Source organism: Rhinopithecus bieti, unplaced genomic scaffold (assembly GCF_001698545.2).
Source record: "Rhinopithecus bieti isolate Rb0 unplaced genomic scaffold, ASM169854v2 scaffold_12049, whole genome shotgun sequence".
Lineage (NCBI taxonomy): Eukaryota > Metazoa > Chordata > Mammalia > Primates > Cercopithecidae > Rhinopithecus > Rhinopithecus bieti.
The window spans coordinates 1,349,874-1,371,404 of NW_016807278.1; the positions used below are offsets into that span (position 1 = coordinate 1,349,874).

The 21,531-nt window shown below is 44.2% G+C and overlaps 2 protein-coding genes across 9 annotated transcripts in view; one reads left to right on the plus strand and one right to left on the minus strand.

The window, feature by feature from the left end:
• SRGAP2 (SLIT-ROBO Rho GTPase activating protein 2) overlaps positions 1-8,160 on the minus strand; it is a 262,672-nt gene extending 254,512 nt beyond the window's left edge. For all 7 annotated transcript variants that reach the window (XM_017880915.1, XM_017880914.1, XM_017880916.1 and 4 more), the window contains exons 1-2: positions 8,062-8,160; positions 5,680-6,288 (exon numbers count right to left, since the gene is read on the minus strand). In XM_017880915.1, coding sequence (XP_017736404.1) covers positions 5,680-5,746 — 67 coding nt within the window. In that variant the 5' untranslated portion in view covers positions 5,747-6,288; positions 8,062-8,160. The remainder of the gene's footprint in view (positions 1-5,679; positions 6,289-8,061) is intronic.
• Positions 6,303-21,531, plus strand: part of FAM72A (family with sequence similarity 72 member A) — a 20,883-nt gene continuing 5,654 nt past the window's right edge. The window contains exons 1-4 of one of the 2 annotated variants that reach the window (XM_017880923.1): positions 6,303-7,068; positions 7,653-7,870; positions 12,125-12,202; positions 16,187-16,311. In XM_017880923.1, coding sequence (XP_017736412.1) covers positions 6,868-7,068; positions 7,653-7,870; positions 12,125-12,202; positions 16,187-16,311 — 622 coding nt within the window. In that variant the 5' untranslated portion in view covers positions 6,303-6,867. Of the gene's footprint in view, positions 7,069-7,652; positions 7,871-8,820; positions 9,821-12,124; positions 12,203-16,186; positions 16,312-21,531 lie in introns of those variants that run through there. The other variant, XM_017880922.1, reaches the window with a different exon arrangement.

Here is a 21,531-nt window from a genome sequence, read left to right on the forward strand (position 1 = left end):
CGATCTCCTGACCTCGTGATCCGCCCGTCTCGGCCTCCCAAAGTGCTGGGATTACAGGCTTGAGCCACCGCGCCCGGCCAATTTTGTAATTTTTAAAAATGCTTTTAAGTGCTGCTATTATTTATTTTTAAACCAACTTCTAAGGCAACTTGCCCAGATTCCCCAAAAAGTCAATTCTGGAGCTGACACCAGGTTAAAACTGTTCATTTTAATTTTATTACAACCAGAAATCTACATATCAACTGCTTTTTCCCTGCAATATGACATATTTTCCTAACGTAGTTGTCAGAGGTCAAGGGTATAAGGTAAGCACAATTCCCATGAAGAGTTCTCACTTCTGGAAGGAGAACTCTACAGGTGTCACTGGGTAGCCCAATTTATCTGGAATGAATAATGGGGAGTCAGGGTCTGGGCACCTGCTGATTTTAATAGTAAGGGCGCCTACATACTGCAGCTAGGTCAAACTCTGGACACCTCATAGCAGAGAAATGATCAGAGCCTGTCGAAGCTTTCAAACTGCATGATACATAATGGATGTGGCCATAACTACCAGATAGGCTTCTTCAAAGGAAATTTCTGTTCTCATTCCCCAAAAGAACACCTGAAATTGAAAAAGCTAAGGACCCCTCACGAACACTGTTTCCAACTACTGCTTATTTGCACAGTACACTGCATCTCCTGGCTCCTTGCCCACCACCTTCCTCCAGGGTCTTTCAATTGCAAGATGTAGAGTATGGTACTTGAATGTTTCCAAGAGTTTCATTCATTTTCTTCCAGGAGTTCACCTTACTAATGCAGAGTAGCTTTTTTTGTTGCTGTTTTTTCCCCTGAGCAAGGGATGAGGAGCCCTCAATCATCTTACAGGAAAATGATAGCATCTGCTTGAGGATTCCAACAAAATGTTTTACTGCAGCTTTTCAAACTGATTATATTTAACTGATTATATTTAAAACTGATTAACTGATTATATTTAAAGCTCCCTTGGGGAATGGGAGCTGTGAGGAAAGAAGCTTTGGAGAAGACCTTTTTTGGCGTGAATGAAAAATTGCTCAGACCTCCCAAGGGAAAAAGCTTGTTTATATACCAGGCATCAGCATTCCCAAGTACATATACATACACAATATGACTCCAGTTTTAAATTTCATCTCCTGCTCTTGAAGGGTCCTGAAAGGGTTAAACTGTTCCAGGCAAAGGCCTGCACTTTTTCTATCACAATGCTCCAGATGGAAATTACAAAATTTCACTTCCAGCTCTGTGGTACACACACACTGTTCTCCTAAGACATAAAAAAAAAAAAAGACAAGACCCCTAATGTTCTCAAGAAAGAAAATGTGACTGCTCAGCATATAGTGCCACTCTGTTTCAGACTATTTCTCCTGGAATATTTGCATGAACGTCAATCTCAAGCTTTCTGGGAGACTGTAAAAACTCAAGGTATAGAGAGAGTAAAGGAAAGGGGCCTTAAATAAGGAAAGAACAACAGCTGGGACTGTATACAGTCATGTGTATTCACCCAAATACCACCCAGACTCACAACCCTGGTAACCATGCCCTGCACCTTACCACTTTCGCTGCTCCAGTCCCAGCAACAAGCTAACAGACTAGAGGCCAAAGGCTTCAGGTTATGACCATGAATATGACCAGGGTTGTAAAGAATTTCCAGAGATTATTGTACATCAGCCCTCCATACCTGCAGGTTCCATATCCACAGATTCAAACAAATGGGAATGGCAAATATTCAGGAAAAAAAAAAAAAAAAAAAAAAAAAAATAAAATAAAAATATAACAATTTAAAATAATATGAATTTTAAAAGCATTTTAACAACTATTTACATAGCATTTACACTGTATTAGCTATTATAAGTAATCTAGAGATGATTTAAAGTATACAGGAGGATGTGTGTACATAGGTTGTATGCAAATACTACACCATTATTTATCAGGGACTTGAGCATCTGAAGATTTTGGTATCCTGGGGGAAGTGGGGGCATTCCTAGAACCAATCCCCTGAGGATACTGAGGGACAACCACATATGAAAGCACATTGTAAATCGGAAAGAGCTACTATGTAAAAAGACTAAGAATATTATTGCTTTCAGTCAGACATCGAGAGGCATGAACTTTCAAAGGAACCTGAGCACCCACAAACCAGAAACAATGATGGTTTTTAAGAAGACACTACAATGCAGGCTGACTAAGAAGGCACACCCCTCATAAAACCACTCTGGGGTAGGGTTGGGGCTGAAGCCTCAGGAGTTCCTCAGGGCACATGCAAGCAGGTGGTTTATAGGGAGGCAAAATCAAGGGATAGAGAGGGTCCCAGAAAGGGTCCCATGAGATGAGGGTCCCATTTAGAGTCCATTTGACTCAAACAATTCGAACTGAAAAAACAGGACCTGGGACTCTGGTCAAAGACATGCAGAACCACAATGGCCAATAATTAGTTTACTTGTTCACTAACAGAAAAAGAAACTGATGTCCAGAGGGTTTAAGTGACTGACTCAAGGTCTTTTGTTACGACTAAATGAACTTAAGCTAGAACTCAAGTTTCATTCCTTGACTTATTTCCTATCATTTAATAGCTGGCACTTTGGGAGTGAATATGCAATGCAGTCTCAATAGCCCAATTCAGCAAAAGAAAGGCTCACAGAGTAGACCGTACCATTACTGAGCACTTACAAGTGCCAGATATTGTTCTAAATAATTTATATATCTCATCAACAACTCACTATTACCTTAGGAAATCTATTTTATTTTACCTATTTTCCAAATAGGAAAACTGAGGCTCAGACAAGTCAGGTAACTTGCCCGAAGTGAAAGGCTAGCAACCGGCAGAACCAAGATTTAAACCTGAATCCCTTTGACTCTAAAAATTGCACATAACCACCAAACCAAACAGCATAGCTGTTACAGTAATTTTCTTTTTATCTTGGCATCTGTAAGAGAAGTAAGTCTGGCAGCACCATGAGTCCCATATAACACATAAAAAGCTGACACTCATAATAATTCTGACCCAGGGCTTCTAGCTATTGGGGGGCAGAGCCAAATCAGATCGCAGGCCCTTTGTCTCCAAATTCTGCGCTGTTCCATAGACAGCCCAGCTTCCAGAACATAAGCTCCACAAGGGTGGAGACTTTTTCTTCTTCACAGCTGTATTGCCAATCCCCAGAACACATAGGAAGCACTCAATAAATAGTTAATGAATAAAGGAATGAAGTCAAGCTGCCATGGTTTGGCTGTGTGACCTTGGAAGGGCTTCTCATTCTCTCTAAGCCTCAGTTTCCTTATATGGTGAATGGAAGGTGATAATAATACCCATTTCCTGGGTTGATGTGAGGATTAAACCAGACCATTCATTTAAAGCACTTGGGACAGACTGGAACATAATGAGCAACCAAAATGTAATCTACTATTATCATTATCATTATTACTACCATTATTCATTGACAGATTTGGGCTCCTTAAGAATTTTTTATTTTTTCCCACCCTGGTCAGATGATGTTTCATAGTAAAGATACAGAATAGGGAATTGAGAGTTGGTAAACCTGTTTCTAGTTTCAGATCTGCCACCATCTAGCTGTGTGACCTTGGACAAGCCTCTTCAGTTCTCTGTATTCTCCTCAGCTGTAAAATGAAGGACTAAACTATTCAAATCAGTTCCATAAGCATTCATCATGCACCTTCTCGGAATAAGACATCATGCTCAGCCACCTATTAAATTCTATGATCCTGAATAGTATCAATGGAAAAATATCAGAGCAAAGCAAAACAGTCTCCTGTTAGTGGCAAGGTTGAAGAGAAAACCCAAATAGCCATCTGCATTACATCATCTCAATGAGCAATGTTTGTAAATATCCGAAGTGTTTAATTTTGAGACACTCTTGAGAAATCCTTTGCCAAAAAGAAATTGGCAGATATGGTTCTATTAACACCTATTGCCTTGAACCTTCCAAAAAATAAACATTTAAAATCACTTTGCACCTTAGTCAAATGGCATGCTTCTGGAGAGAAATCTGGGAAGATCAAAGTTATTAACACTCCCGATGGCAACAGTTTAAGAATAGGATGTGTACAAAAAAAAAAAAAAAAAGACATATCTGGTTAAAACTGCAGGGGGGATTCCAAGAGCAAATGCAGTGCATCTGGACAGGACATGGAGGTCAGTGGCCTATTGTTTACAAAAACAGGCCTGGATTATGAACAGTGACAAGAGGCCAAGACCTCAATTATAACTCACAACCACACCTCTCTCAATCCCAGTTCAACTGAAGCTATCAATCAGTCAACCCCCCCCATCTCTGTAATAAACCTACCAATGTTTTCATCCAAGTGGATAGAAGGCCCCTTAGGGTACCTCCAGCATTGACCAAACTAATGACATAAAAAAGATCCTGTAGGTACAATGAGGACTTCAGACTACCTTCCAACCTTCCAAGAGATAAGGGAGCTGCCCATTTCAAACTCTGCCCCTACCCCCACCCCCCAGCAATCACTAGAGGGGAGACATGGCCCTTCCCAGGTCCTCTCTGACAGGAAAAGGTCTCCTTACACTGGTGCAGGGAAAGGAGGGGCCCCTCCCTCTGTACTCTGAAACAAAGGAAAACCCAGAGCTCCAACCATGTGGTGTAACATTCAAGGCCACCCACCTCTTCCACTCCCCAGCTAAGGTCTCAATGGGCTGGAGCCACATGGCTCTTTCCAGTGACTGACCAGGAAGGGACAGTGCCTTGCACAAACATATGCTGCAGCTCTTTAACAGACAGGAACCCTTCCTATGGGAAGTACTGGTTTAAAAAACGCTATCTGAGTAAGGGCTCTTACTCATGAGTCAAGTCAGACAATCGACTAGATGAGAAGACAGGTCACTTGGTTTCTCCTAGTCCACATTTCACTTTACCCTTCACATTTTTCAGGAGAGGGAAATGGGGCTTTAAAAGCATGTCTTCCGGAGCAGAGGGTCACAGCACAGAAGGGTTAAACAATTATGTCTTCCCATTTTCCAGAATCAGCACCAACCAGCTACCCTAACAACTCTATTCAGATTTAGGTGAGGGCGGAGACCTGGCGTTGGTGGCCTTATTCTATGATCTCTGATTGTATGCAGGCCGACCAGAGACCAGGCAGGTACAAGGTGCACCCAAGGTGGCAATGGACTTTTGGTGCCAATGCCACAGCAAATCTTATGTTTTAATATAGTGCATCCGAAAAACCCCGCCTCTCCCAAGGCTCTCCAAATGGTACACCTTCTCAAGGTTGCCTTTCTATCTGGACTCCTCTTCAATCTCTGAAACAAACGTCCAAACACCTGTCAGATTTCAGTTGTCTTTTAAGGAAACCTGACCCAGAGAACGGGAGGCAAATTGTGCCTTTCTCTCTCTAAGAGTCTCCTGCCCCTCCCCCCACCCTGTCCAGCTTGGGGGAAGGGGCTGCCAAAATCATGGTCAGCCCTACAAAGATACTCCTACAGCCCACTCCAAAAATTCCTTTCCAGTGTCAATAGCCCCTGGCACTGCCCATCCTTTGGAGGTTCAGACCCATCTATGAAACAAACCACCTCTGGGGTCAGCCTGCCCCCATCTGCTCCACCCAAAGAAATGAACAACCTGCAAATCACGGTGGAAATACACGCCTCACCAGTCCACAGAGCATTTGCAGTGTGCTATTTTTCAAAGCCCTTACCTTTGACCTGAGTATCATACTCTGCTATGATCTCCTTATCCTTTTTGAATTTGGCTGGAGACGTCATGTTTTCCTTCTTTCTTCCAAATTCGAATTGTGAATTGATAGATCCACGGAAAAAATCCAACCACCTAAATCAATACCTCCAAGAACGTTTCTCTCGAGGGCAGAAGGGGCCCCCCGCGGTGGTCTCCAGCGCTCCGTGGAGCGCGGGCTGCGGGCTGGGCAGGCGGCTACGGCGGGCACATGCAGACGGTGGGCGCTGGGGCCGGGTGCGGCGGCGGCTGGTGCCTGTGCTAGAGCCGGAGCCGCAGCCTCAGCATTAGCCGGGAGAACTGCAGCGCCCGGAGGCTGGCCTGGGGTCTGACATCAACGACACAGGCAGGGAGTGGAAGTCCTTCCGCACAACATGGTGTGGGGCTGCGGGGGTGTGGACGCGCCCAGCTGTGTCCCCGGGAGGGAGTGGGTGCTTTTTGGGGTACCGGGGGAGGGCTGGGAGTGTTTCGCGGTTTTTTGTCGTAGAGGCTCAAAGATGCTGCAAATCAAATCCCAAACGGGAGCCGCAGCAGCGCAGACTGGATCGGAAGTCGTTTGCTCCGGTTCACTTGCCTGTAAATGCAGGAAAAGGGGGAGGGGCGATCAGCCAGAGCGCAGATCCTAATCGCGGCGGGGGTGGGGTAGGGGACGTCGTTCCGAGCCCGCCCTGGACCCATTCCTGTCGGCTTAACGCCTCCCGGCCCGCAGAGCCCGGCGCGGCGAGGTGGGGAGGAAGGAAGCTCCCTCCGGATTTTGTTTTAAGGCTGAAAGAAAACACTTTGGAGCAGCCGCCTGCGCGGGCTTCGGGTGGGGACTGCAGGAACGCGGGGCACCGGGCGGGGACTGCGGCACCTCGGGGGCCTCCCGAGCCCCGCCAGCGCTGGGCAGCGGCCAGCCCGAGAGCCCTCCCGACCTAGCCCCGGACGGGGCCCCAGACCCCCGGCCGGGGCACCTCCCTGTACATCAAAGGGGATCAAAGCCGGGGAGGGACAAGCCACCCGGGCACAACTTTTCTTCTCCTCCCGCCCCTCCTCCCAGTTGTTTTGTTTTTGGTTACTAGCTTCTCTTGGCAGCAAAATGTTGGTGGCGGGGTGAGGGGCGGCAAATCTGCAGGAAAAAGCCTGCTCGGCACGGGACACATCCAGGAAAACAATGTGGTCAGCTGAAGCAGGAAACGGGTTAGAGGATAGGGTCGGAGCCGGGAAAACCGGGGGGCGGCGAGCGGAAGGCAGCCGTCGCCTCCCCCAAGCTAAGGACGATAGTGACTATAAATGCCACCTCCAAAATTTTTTTCCCACCCAAGCCCAGAGATCCCAGATATCGCACCCAATCCCAGGCTGGGGATGGGGGGAGGTCGGTGAGGTCGCAGTCCTGACTCCTCGCACCAGGCGGTGCCCGAGAATATCCTGCCCCGGACCAGGCCCAGGAGGCGGGAGGGACGCAAGCGGGAGCGCGGAGCCCGGCGTCTAGCTCCCCCGCGTGCCGCAGCGGCGACCCTTCCTACTTGGTCGTTCCTTTTCCTCCGAGCGCCAGGAGGAAGCTCCCGCTAGCGTCTCCCACTTCCCGCGGCTGGAGGAAGGGGCCACACTGAGGGAGCAAGACAGGGAGCAGAGTCGGCGTGGTTCAGGCGGGCGGGAAGCGGGAGGCGGGTGTGAGATGGGGTCCTGAGGCTGGAAGGGAGCCCGGGGACAAACGGAGTTGCACACGCTGGGAAGGCGGGAGGGGTCAAGGAGAAGGCTGCCTTAGAGGTGAGGTGAATTGGGGGACGATCATGGGTCGCGATGTCGCGTGAAGCGCAAGGATGTCAGGAACTGTGGGGACCGAGATATGGTCTAGGAAAGGGAGTGGGCGAAGAGAAGTCCATCGGGGCGGGCCGGGGGGTGGGACTGGGGGAGAGCCCCGGAAGCTGAGCGAACACTCATCCTCCTGGGTCCTAGGCTGGGACCCGGGCTGTCCGCCAGGGCTGGCAGACAGTGGAGGACTACGGTCGATGGTTACGCGCAATGCCAACGACGACCGCCCCACGGTGGACCGCGGCTGCCCGTGTGCGGAGGAACTGGAGAGGCGACTGGGTGCTGGCTGCGCTGCGGTCCGAGAGCCAGGACAGAGTCCCAGGCTGTACAGTGATGGGCGGAGAAACTCGCAGTCCTGAGAAGTATTATGGGCTGTACTGGGAGATTTGGAGAGGGTGGGGGGGGCGGTCTGAGGGATTCCGGGCGGCACCGCTAAGGCGATGCCGCGAGCAGCATCCGCGCCCTCTCCCTCCCGCCCCAGCCCGGGTTTGTTCAGTCAGGGCTCCAGCCCGGCGGCCGGGAGGAAGAAAAGGAAGAGGGAAGGAGCCTTTACCTGGCTCTGACGCGACGGGTCCCAGGCCCCCGGCTCCGCTTCCCACTCAGAGCTCTCCTCCCCTCTCTTCCCCGCCACCCGTTTCTACGCAGACCGCTGCCCCAGTCCCTTGAGGAGCCTCCGCCAACTCCGCAGGACCCCGCCGGGAAGCAGAGCCCACCCCTTTACCAATCACCGCCCGTTTTCTATCGACCGATGGGGCCCATAGCCAATAAGAAGAGCTGATCCCGAGAGGCCCGTAATGAGGGGGAGGAGCTGGCAAAACTTGGAGGTGTGACTAGCACTGCCGAGGCGTGGTCACAGATTAAGCTCCACCCGGAGTTGTCGAACCCCTGAGTAGAACTGATGGGCGGGATTAAGATGGAACCGACGACCAAACACAAACTCTTGAGCTAAGGCATGGCCAATTGGGCCGGGGTAGAGAGGCGGGGTGTTGCGGGTAATTTTAGCCAATAGAGAGTAGAGACCGATGGGGCCTGTAGAACCTCTTCCAATAAGAAGCGGGAAGGGCGTGCCTTGCCACTTTCACTAGGGCAAAGGGAGGGTTTGCCGAAACCTCCCGAAACCGGCCAATGAGATCGGAGGCGGAGCCAAGCTCAGCCAACCAGAAAGCCGAGCTGATCTCAGCACCGTTACTGGGCGGTGCCTACGGTCTTCAAGCCACTAAGCTCTCGTCAGGGGAGGCCCCGGAGCCTTCCAATGAGGGACTGGGGCGAACTCTAGTTCTTCCAATCGGTGCGCGGCGCTGGCAATTCAAACTGATACCAGGTTGGAGAGGCCGGAAAAGCGGAAGACGGAGCGAAAACCAACGTGTTTGGTGACAGACCCCAGCGCCGACTGAGGCCCCAAAGCGACTTCAGCCCTGCCCCACCAACACCACCGCGCGCCCGGGAACAGCCGCTCCGGGAAGAGACCTGAGGGGACTGCGGGGGGCACGAGGGACAGCTGACAGGAGGGAAGACGCGAGAGAAACAGCGCGAGCACGCTGAGGGCCGGGGGTTGCCAGGAAGGGGGGCCCGCGGACCCGCAGAGCGGAGGAAGGTCCAGGAGAGAGGGGCGGGACGGAGGAGAACCCGGGATCGCCTGGCGGAAAAAGCGAAGGGAGTTTCTGAATCCTGTGAAGAGGAGAAGTGGGAAGGGACGCTTAGCCCGAGATCCGAGAGCAGGGAACGGGAGCGCTCCGCGGGAGGGGCTTAATGCTGGGAAAGGGGCGTCTTAAAAGAGGAGAAGCTTTAAATAAGACAATCGGAGAAGGCTGAGGGAATTGCTATGAAGGGGCAGGGGCTGAAGAGTAGAGGACTCCTTTAGACAGCAGAAAGGGAAAGCTGTTGAGAAGTTCCCTTCAAACCCCACCTGCCTCCTCTCCAATTCAAACTCCACTCCCTTCTCCAAAAGTTAAAAAGGAAAGCCAAGTTGCCGCGCTCCCCTGTTCCTACTCAATAAATACTTCTACTCCGCCACTGGGAAAACAGAAAAAAACTAATTTCCTTCCCAATATAAGCTCGAGGTCTCGCAACTTGAATTTTAGCCTAGGGGAATCAAAGTAGTAGGAGCACTGCTCTTGTTTCCTTTTTCAAAATCTCACACCTCATCCTTCCTGCGACGCCATGTCTACCAACATTTGTAGTTTCAAGGACCGGTGCGTGTCCATCCTGTGTTGCAAATTCTGTAAACAAGTGCTCAGCTCTAGGGGAATGAAGGCTGTTTTGCTGGCTGATACTGAAATAGACCTTTTCTCTACAGACATCCCTCCTACCAAGTAAGTCATGCTAGTGGGGGCAACGGTAGCTTTTAACTAAATGGGAACACTTATGGCTTGGATCTGTGGGAGTCAACAAGGAGGTTATCATTTCGGTGTTCCAGCCACTCCCACCAGTTTGATGATCCCCTTGGAATATATCTAAGTGGGCAGACTGTCTGGACAAAGTCTGTGGTTAAGCCAAGGTGGTCAGTCCTGATATAATGCTTCTAGTTCAATTACAGTCATGTGACCACACATCTCTTAAGTTTGATCCCTCGTTCAGTGCCCTGCCCAACCATCCTATTTCGCTGAATCAAGTCCATGACGTAGACTCTAGGTAAATTCAGGCAAAATTTTCTGTGCTCTTGGAGAGGAGAGGTCATTTAAGTTTTTCATTTCTATCCATGAAAGTTTGCACCAAAAAAAAACAAAAAAAAAAATCAGTTTTCTACCATTATTTGCAATTGGCATCCTAAATCAGATCGGTTGTTCATCAAATTCAGTTTTCTTTCCTCAAAACTCTCTCTCTCTGAAAGAGATGTAAATAGATTTTTATGGGATGAAAAATAGAGACTTAGCCTTAATCCTTATCTCCAATAAAGCCTATTTTGGACATTACACATTTGTTCCCATACTTGAACCCTTTTAAAATCTGTTTGTGGCCGGGTGCGGTGGCTAACGCCTGTATTCCCAACACTTTGGGAGGGGGAGACGGGCGGATCACCGGAGGTAAGGATCAGCCGGGCCAACATGGTGAAACCCCGTCTCTACTAAAAATATAAAAATTAGCTGGGTATGGTGGCAGGCGCCTGTAATCCCAGCTACTTGGGAGGCTGAGGCAGGAGAATTGCTTGAACCCTGGAGGCGGAGGTTGCAGTGAGCTGAGATCGTGCCATCTACTCCAGCCTGTTGCGGGGGGAGGGGGCGGACAAAAGCAAGGCTTTGTCTCAATAAATAAATGAATAAATAAAATCTGTTTGTTTTCAGCCACTAACTGCTTTCGGGTGTAGAGTCCTTAAGAATTTGCCTCCTATTTGGTAAAACAGCCATTTTATAATCCTTTTTCTAGCTCTAAATAGTACTTTCCCTTTCCATAGTCAACATATATGTGCCCTATGTGAATCTTCAAGATTTAGTTCTTTATTGAAATTGTATTATTAAAAGGAAAGTAATTATCCAAAATATGAGTGGACAATTATTCTCTAAGTCTGCATATAGATCCAGAGGAAGCAGGCTAATAACCACAATTAATTTTAAATGAATTTCATGATAATGATAGAAGTTTTACAAGTTTTTAAATTTACCCAGGTAAAGCTGTGTACTCTTCCTTTCTTGAAATCTTTTCTGAATTGATCTAAGTGTAATCATGCCTAACAGCAAAGCCAAAGGCTCTCATCTATTGCAGAGATAAATGGGTTATTTTAAAATCTTACCAATTTTTTTAAATTCTAAGTTAATATTTGACATTTGTGTGTGTGTGCATCATATATGTATTTCAAAAAAGGAAAAACACTAGAAAATAAATAATAGAACCTACTGCTACAAAGTTCTGAGATTCATTGTCCACTGCTTTTTCTTTTTAGTAGCTCATACACAAATTTAAAATATTAACCCATTCATCTTTGCAATAGCTATGGTAAGTAATAAGGCAGTCATAAGGAAAGCTAGGTGAATTGTTACAGGTTAGACCCAAGTCTAAAATAGAATCAGGTTTTTCCTATTTTCTGCTCTTCTTTGTAGGGGTTAAAATAGTAATGAATTAGCGTGCTAAGATGTGTGTGAATCAATGAACACATAAAAAATTTTTAAATGGAAAATTTGTCAGATGTTTTATGGTGAGCTCACAAATCTGAACTGACTCTTTAAAAATATACTATAGTTCTATGTTAGCTTTCAGCTCTTTGGATTGACAAAATTTGTGCTAAATCAAGCGTAGAATTACTATCCGATTCAGCAGTTCTGGGTTCATATCCCAAAAGAATTCAAAGCTGGATCTTGGAAGAGAGATTTGCACACCCATGTTCATTAACAGCATTATTCACAATAACCAAGAGGTGGAAGCAATCCAAATGTCCATTGACTATACAGATGAATGGATAAACAAAATGTGGTTTGGGTACCTATAGTTCACCTACTCGGGAAACTCTGGTAGGAGGGTCACTTGAACCCAGGAGATTCATTACACAACAGTGTGATTATATTTAACACATCTGCTCTGCACACATAAAACTTGCTAAGTTGGTAAATTTTGTTAATTTTTTGCCACAATTAAATTTTTTGTACAGTACATTTGACTGTCTTTTTATACCTTTCTCTCTCCAGCGCAGTGGACTTCACCGGAAGATGCTATTTCACCAAAATCTGCAAATGTAAACTGAAGGACATTGCATGTTTAAAATGGTAATTTGTGGCACTATTCTGGATAGCCCTGGGTTTGGAAGATGGATATTGACACCAAAGCATAGAGAAAGATTCAGTGGGCTGCAATAAGCACTGGTATAAAGTATGCAATGAGCCATTGAAAAAGCATTTATTACTTAGAGCTATTTTTTAAAAGGGTTTTGTGATGCTTCACATTAGTATATAATTTTACAATTTTCAAAGTGTATTCACAGTATCCGCTTCAATTTTCAGAACAAGGCAATGTAGGTTAGCGGGGAAAACACTTGGATTTACAATAATAAAATCATGTTTGAGGTCTGACCCTACCCTTACTCTCGATGTGATCTTGAATTAACTCCTTAAGGCTCTAAACTGCTGAACCTCTGTTTTCTTATTTAATTTCTAGGTTATTATTTTTTCTTTCTTTGTTTTTAGAGGGGTCTCATACTGTTGCTCAGGCTGGAGTGCAGTGGCATGATAATAGCTCACTGTAGCCTTGAACTCCTGGGCTCAAGTGATTCTCCTACCCCAGCCTCCTGAGTAGCTGGGACTACAGGCAGGCACCACTATGCCTGGCTAAGTTTTTTATTTTTTGTAGCAATAGGGTCTTGCTATGTTGCCCAGGCTGATCTCAAACTCCTGGCCTCAAGTGATCCTCCCTCCTCAGCTTCCCAAAGGGCTGGGATTACAGGTGTGAGCCACCGCATCCTACCTTAATTAATTAATTAATTAATTTTTAGTTTTTTTTTTTTAGAAGGAGTTTTTGCTCTTGTTGCCCAGGCTGGAGTGCAATGGCACGACCTCAGCTTACTGCAACCTCCACCTCCCAGGTTCAAGTGATTCTCCTGCCTCAGCCTCCCAAGTAGCTGGGATTACAGGCATGCACCACCATGCCCAGCCAATTTTTTTTTTTTTTTTTTGTATTTTTAGTAGAGACAGGATTTCTCCATGTTGGTCAGGCTGCTCTTGAACTCCCAACCTCAGGTGATCCACCCACCTTGGCCTGCCAAAGTGCTGGGATTACAGGCATGAGCCACCACACCCAGCCATTCTGTCTTATTAAGATAGAAATTTAATAATCTTCTGTGTTTACCTTATCAAGTTATTGTAAAGATCAAATATGAATGTTAAAAGGCTCAATAAACTATAAATTACAACACAGCTGAGAGCTATTACTATAATCTTTTGAGAAGTAGACAGACATGTTGTTATTTTCATTTTAGGAGGAAAAAAGTTGAAATTTTCTCATTTAGATGGGGTTTCTATTATAAATGACAATCCTAATAATTTTAATTGGCAAACTCTTCTTATGTACTATTTTATTTCATTCCTTTATTTAAGCTATAATTATATTGAGGAGCCAGTATGTGGTAGTTGTTGTTACAAGGACTGGAAATACAACAGAATCTAGATGAAGTCACTGGCCTTTGGACATTATTTTCTTTCTTTTCCTTTTTTTTTTTTTTAAACGGAGTCTTGTTCTGTTGCTCAGGCTAGAGTGCAGTGGCACGATCTCTGCTCACTGCAACCTCTGCCTCCCAGGTTTAAGCAATTCTCCTGCCTCAACCTCCTGAGTAGCTGAGACTACAAGCACGCACCGCCATGCCCAGCTAATTTTTTGTATTTTAGTAGAGACAGGGTTTCACCGTGTTGCCCAGGCTGGTCTCAAACTCCTGAGCTCTGGCAATCCGCCTGCCTTGGCCTCCCTAAGTGCTAGGATTACAGGTGTGAGCCACTGCACCCAGCCCACCTGGCTAATTTAGTATTTTTAGTAGAGATGGGATTTCACCACGTTAGCCAGGCTGTTCTCAAACTCCTGATCCACCTGCCTCAGCCTCCCAAAGTGTGGGATTACAGGTGTGAGCCACCACGCTTGGGCAACAACATTTTTTTTTTTTTTGAGACGGAGTCTTGCTCTGTTGCCCAGGCTGGAGTGCAATGACACGATCTCGGCTCACTGCAACTGCACTCCGTCTCCCGTGTTCAAGTTATTCTCTCACCTCTGCCTCCCGAGTAGCTGGGACTACAGGCACACGCCACCATGCCCAGCTAATTTTTGTATTTTTAGTAGAGACAGGGTTTTGCCATGTTGGCCAGACTGGTCTCGAACTCCTGACTTCAAGTGATCTGCCTGCCTTAGCCTCCCAAAGTGCTGGGATTACAGGCGTGAGCCACCACTCCCGAGCAACAACATTTTCAAAAGAAAACCAAAACAGGAAATTTTAATCATATATTTTGTCTAACCTAATGTATCCAAAATATTATTTCAATGTGTAACCAACATAAACTACTAATGTAATGTTTTATATTCCATTTTTTGTTCTTACTCTTTGAAATCTGGTGTACATTTTATACTTAACAGCACATCTCAGTTCAGGCCAGCCCCATTTCAAGTGTACAACAGCCACATGTGGCCAGTCGCTATTATTCTTGACAGCATAGACCCGGACCTTGGTATGGAGAAGTTTTTATTTTTGTTCTTGGCAATTGAAGGGATTTTAACCAGGGAACAGAATGATCTGATGTAGCCACTAGAATGTTAGCTCCATGAGAACAAGGGCTTTGTTTTGTTTACCACTGTATTCCTAGCACCTAGAGCAGTGCCTGACAGATAGTAGATACTCAATAAATGTTAGTTAAGTGATGAATCAATGGATGAATGAATGAATACAAGTGGTAATTAAAGCCATGGAATTTATTCTTGCAATACATTGCATATATAGGACATGACATGACAAATATCTTGCAATATATTGCTTATATAGGACATGACAAATAACTGTCAGTCCTAGTCCAAAAACAACTTTTGTTTTCATTTGTTTGCCTTTCAAGCAAGTTATAATTAGAAGACATATTTTAGGTGGGATGGTACCTTTTATAGTAATCTTTATTGGGTCTCATAAAAATGACTGACTCACAAATCTCACAGAGTAAGATTAAGCTTCAATAAGAATTTTTACAACTCAAGGTATAAACAGTTCATGTTGCTATTTTTTTTTAAGTACTAGCTAAAACATTCCCTGTAGGTTCACTCTATTTAATATGTGACTAGCTAGTTAAAAAAAAAAAAATTGTGAAAGAGTGAGGTACTTATAATCAGCTAGATAATTCTGAAAACTGTAAAAACTTTTGCAACTTTCTCTAGAGGCTGTAGATTGCTTTATTTCTGAATTCCTTCAAAAACATAGAGACTAAAATTAGAGCAGCCAGATTGTATTTGGTTTACAGGGACTCATGCTGTCTTCCTACCTCTCCATCTGTTGAAACAGTTTTTAGGTGCTGGCATGAAACTAGAACATGTAAGAACCCAACTTGCCACAGTCCTGGGATAGCAAAAACCTTTACCAACAGAACTGAGTTTATTTATTTTGTCTATACAGCACATCAATTTGGGTGGTTTATAGAACAAATCACAACATTATGGCATCTAGAAGCTAACTTCTGAAGGGAGAATGCATAAAATAATACTAGCAAGACAAGTGTGGTGGCTCACGCCTGTAATCCCAGCACTTTGGGAGGCCAAGGCAGGTGGATCACCTGAGGTCAGGAGTTCGAGACCAGCCTGACCAACATGGTAAAACCCCGTCTCTACTAATAATACAAAAATTATCTGGGCATGGTGGCATATGCCTGTAATCCCAGCTATTCTGGAGGCTGAGGCAGGAGAATCACTTGAACCTGGGAGGCGGAGGTTGCAGTGAGCTGAGATGGCGCCACTGCACTCCAGCCTGGGTGACAAGAGGAAAACTCTGTCTCAATAACAACAACAATAATAATAATAATAGCAAAGAAATGTGAGAATATGTTACTATTATTCACTTAAAGACTGCTTTCCCACTTGATGGTAGAACTGCACCCCCATCCCATCCCAAAGATCCCAGCAATGAAAGTTGTTAGGAGGAAATGAGATCTAAATTATATGGTCTATTTATATAAGCATATGAAAAGACTTATCTGGCCAGTTATTACATGGTATCTAGTAACATTCACTTTCTTTTCTAGTGGGAATATTGTAGGTTATCATGTGATTGTTCCATGTAGTTCCTGTCTTCTTTCCTGCAACAACGGACACTTCTGGATGTTTCACAGCAAGGCAGTTTATGATATTAACAGACTAGACTCCACAGGTAAGAAACAATTGACTTGCACATTCCTGTAACATTTCTCTATCAATACCTGAATAAAATTCCCAATAGATCATTTCAGGATTCCTTTTAGATCTTCTTAACCGGATCAGCTAGAGTGAAACTTCAATTCTTTTTTCCCAGACATTCACTTATGAAAACTATTAGGCAAAATTCATCATCATTTCTATGTTCATCCTTGTACTTAAGGCCTCAAACTTGGCTGAATTTCTTGGTCTTTTAAAATGAATATTATAATTGCTCTTAACTGCTGTCTTAATACATATTCTGACTCCAGAGAATTTTTGAAGATTTTAGATTTGATAGTCAAATGTGTGTGTGTGTGTGTGTGTGTGTATGTGTGTGTCTGTGTCTGTGTCTGTGTGTGTATCTGTGTGTGTGTAAGAAAGGGAGAGGCCAGGCTAGGGCAATGGGAGTTGAGAGGAGGAGGACTAAGCAACCTCTCTATCTAGTGATGCTTCAGAATAAAAACAAACCCGACATCTATGTTAATACGTTATGACAGAATTTTAGTCAAGGGAAATATTTAACACCAAAGTATAAAGTATGTTGTACAGGTGCAGTTGGAGATATTGTGGGTTCAGTTCCAGACTACCATAATCACAAAGCAAGCAAATATCACAATTAAAGCAAGTCACACAATTTTTTGGTTTCCCAGTGTATATAAAAGTTACATTTACAATATATTGTAGTCTATTAAATGTGCAATAGCAGGACCTTTAAAAAACAATATGCATACCTTAATCAAAAAACACTTAGTCAGCCGAGAGCAATGGCTAATGCCTGTTATCCCAGCACTTTGGCAGTCCAAGGTGGGAGGATCACTTGAGCCCAGGAATTTGAGACCAACCTGGGCAACATGCTGAGACCTCATCTCTACAAAAAAATACAAAAATTATCCAGGCATGGTGGTGCATACTGTCGTCCCAGCTACCCAGGAGGCTGAGGTGGGAGGATCACTTGAATTTGGGAGGTAGAGGCTGCAGTGAGCTGTGATCATGCCACTGCATTTCAGCCTGGGCAACAATATGAGACCACGTCTCAAAAAAGAAAAAAAAAATGCTTTATTGCTAAAAACTGCTAATGATCATCTGAACCTTCAGCAAGTCATAATCTTTTTGCTGGTGGAGGGTCTTGCCTTGATGTTGATGACTGCAAACCGATCAGGGTGGTGGTTGCTGGAGGTTAGGATGTCTGTGGCAATTTCTTAAAATAAGACAACAATGAGGTTTGCCACATGGATCGACTCTTCCTTTCACAAAAGATTTCTCTGTGGCATGTGATGCCATTCGATAGAATTTTACACATAGTAGAACTTCTTTCAAAATTGGAGTCAATCCTCTCAAATTCTACTACTACTTTACCAACTATGTTTATGTAATATTCTAAATCCTTTGTTTTCATTTCAACAATATTTATAGCATCTTCATCAGAGTAGATTTCACCTCAAGAAACCATTTTCTTTGCTCATCCATAAGAAGCAACTCCTCATCCATTAAAGTTTCATCATGAGATTGCAGCAATGCAGTCACGTCTTCAGGCTCCATTTCTAAGTGTAGTTTTCTTGCTATTTCTTTTTTTTTTGAGACGGAGTCTCGCTCTGTCGCCCGGGCTGGAGTGCAGTGGCCGGATCTCGGCTCACTGCAAGCTCCGCCTCCCGGGTTTACGCCATTCTCCTGCCTCAGCCTCCAGAGTAGCTGGGACTACAGGCGCCTGCCACCTTGCCCGGCTAGTTTTTTCTATTTTTTAGTAGAGACGGGGTTTCACCCTGTTAGCCAGGATGGTCTCGATCTCCTGACCTCGTGATCCGCCCGTCTCGGCCTCCCAAAGTGCTGGGATTACAGGCTTAAGCCACCGCGCCCGGCCAATTTCTTGCTATTTCTACCACATCTGCAGTTACTTCCTCCACTGAAGTCTAAAACCTCTCAAAGTTACCCCTGAGGGTTGGAATCGACTTCTTTCAAACTCCTGTTAAGGCTGATATTTTGCCCTCCTCCCATGAATCAGGAATGGGCTTTTCCAGATTTTCAATGTACTTTGCCCAGATCCATCAGAAGAATTACCATCTATGGCAGCTATAGCCTTATGAAATGTATCTCTCAAGTAATAAGACTTGAAAGATTAAATTACTTCTTGATCCACAGGCTGCCAAATAATGTTATTTTAAGGCATTAGAGCAACATTTATCTCCTCAAACAATGCCATCAGAGCTCTTGGGTGACTAGGTGCATTGTCAATGAACAGTAATATTTTCAAAGGGATTTTTCTGAGCAGTAGGTCTTAACAATGGGCTTAAAATATTTAGTAAAACATGTTTTCAACAGATTTGCTGTCGTCCAGGCTTTGTTGTTTCATTGATAGCACACAGGCAAAGTATATTTAGCATAATTCCTAAGAACCGTAGAAATTTCAGAATGGTAAATGAGCATTGGATTCAACTTGAAGTCACCAACTGCATTATCTTCTAACAAGAGATTCAGCCTGTCCTTTGAAGCTTTGAAGCCAACTATTACTTCTCCTCTCTAGCTATGAAAGTCCTAGATGGCATCTACTTCCAATAGAAGGCTGTTTTGTGTATATTAAAAATCTCTGCTGGATGCAGTGGTTCATGCCTATAATCCTAGGACTTTGGGAGGCCGAGGTGGATGGATCACCTGAGGTCAGGAGTTTAAGACCAGCCTGACCAATACAGTAGAACTCTGTCTACTAAAAATAAAAAATTAGCCGGGCGTGGTAGTACATTCCTATAATCCCAGCTACTTGGGGGGCTGAGGCAGAAGAATCACTTGAACGTGGGAGGTGGAGTTTAAGTGAACCGAGATGGCACCATTGCAGCAATAGTGAAACTCCATCTCAAAAATAAAAAGAAAAAAAGAGGCCAGGCGCGGTGGCTCATGCCTATAATCCCAGCAGTTTGGGAGGGCTAGGTGGGCGGATCACCTGAGGTCGGGAGTTCAAGATCAGCCTGACCAACATGGAGAAACTCCATCTCTACTAAAGATGCAAAACTAGCCGGGCATGGTGGCACATGCCTGTAATCCCAACTACTTGCTACTTGGGAGGCTGAGGCAGGAGAATGGCTTGAACCCAGGAGACAGAGGTTGCGGTGAGCCGAGATCACGCCATTGCACTCCAGCCTGGGCAACAAAAGTGAAAGTCCGTCTCAAAAAAAAAAAAAAGAAAGAAAAGAAAAGAAAAATCTGTTGTTTAGTGTAGCCACCTTCATCAATGATCTTAGCTAGATCTTCTAGATAACTTGCTGCAGCTTCTACATCAGCACTTTTTGCTTCACCTGCACTTGTATGTTGTAGAAATGGCTTTTTTCCTTAAACTTTATAAACCAACCTCTGCTAGCTTCAAACGTTCTACTACAGTTTCCTCGACTCTTTTGCCCTTCATAGAATTGCAGAGAGTTAAGACCTAGCTCTGGATTAGGTTTTCGCTTAAGAGAATGTCATGGCTGGTTTAATCTTCTATCTAGGTCACTAAAACTTTCTCCATATCAGCAATAAGGCTGTTTCACTTTCTTATTCATGTTTTCACTGGAGTAGCACTTCTTATGTCCTTTAAGAACTTTTCTTTGCAGTCACAAGTTGGCTAACAATTGGGCATAAAAGGCCCAACTTTCAGCCTGTCTCAGCTTTCAATATGTCTTCCTCACTACGCTTAATCATTTCTAGTTTTTGATTTAAAGTGAGAGACATGCGACTCTCTTTCACTTGAACACTTAGAGGTCATTGTAGGGATATTAACTGGCCCAATTTCAATATTGTTGTATCTTAGGAAATAGGGAGGCCCCAGGAAAGAGAAAGAGAACAGCTGGTCAGTGGAGCAGTCAGAACACAGGAAATATTTATCGATTAAGTTTGCAGTCTTAAGTGGGTGTGGTCTTAAGTGAGTGTCGTTCATGGCACCCTGAAACAATTATAACAGTAACATCAAAAATCACAGATCACCATAATATATATAATAATAATGAAAAAGGTTGAAATATTGAGAGAACTATCAAAATGTAACAGACACAGGGTAAGCATATGCTGTTAGACTTACTCAATGCAGGATTGCCAAAACCTTCCATTTATATAAAGCCCAATATCTATGGTGTGCAATAAACTAAAACACAATTAATTGAGGTATGCCTATACTAATTATTTTAGCAAGGCCAGGCATGGTGGCTCACACCTGTAATCCCACACTTTGGGAGGCCAAAACAGATGATCACTTGAGGTCAGGGATTTGAGACCAGCCTGGCCAACATGATGAAACCCCCCTTGAACCTGGGAGGTGGAGGTTGCAGTAATCTGAGATTGCACCACTGCACTCCAGCCGGTGCAACAGAGTGAGACCCTGTCTCAAAAAAAAAAAAAAAAAAAAAAATTATTTTAGTAAGAAAGTACACTACCAATTCTTTTTTTCTTTAGATTTTATTTTTAGCATAATTTTATTAATATGCACTTCAAATATACATTGAAAAGACATATAACAGATACACAAAATCTAGGCTTAACGACATGGTGATATTTTACTAGATTTGCTCCAAGTCTTTTTTATTCTTTTAAGATATCAAATTACCTACTAACTCTCATTATTTTATCCCTGGAACTTATTATTACCCTGAAGTCAGTATATAACATTCTATACATGTTTTTATGCTACTGTCACATACATATACTCATGAGCAATGAAAAATATTGTTCTGTAAAATTTAAAATACTACATGCATGGTTTTGTACTTTATGTATCATTTAATATCTTATATTAATTTACATTTTCAAATGTACTTACACTGATATATTTAATTTTTAAAATTTATTCTAAGTATACTTTACTAAAAATTGCCCTCCAAAATGGCTGTACTAATGTAGTCTCACCAGTAATGTACAAGTGTCTTATTGTGTGGCAAGAGATTATGACATATTATACTAAGTCCTATTTTTTTTCTTCTGATGATAAAGCTGGACTCAGTTTCCTAGTCTTCCTTGCAGCTAAGTGTTACCAAAAGACAATACTGGTGACATGTGAGTAGAAGAGATGTGTGGTCCTTAAGTTACAGTGACCAATAAGTGAATCTTCCCCATGTTTTATTTACCCATCTATCAACTGAATGGAGAGTTCTCTGAGGGCCATAAAGAAAGCTGAGCTTCAAGCTGAGAGAAACCGGGTTTCCTGAATGACCTCATCACTTTAAAAAAAAAAAAAAAA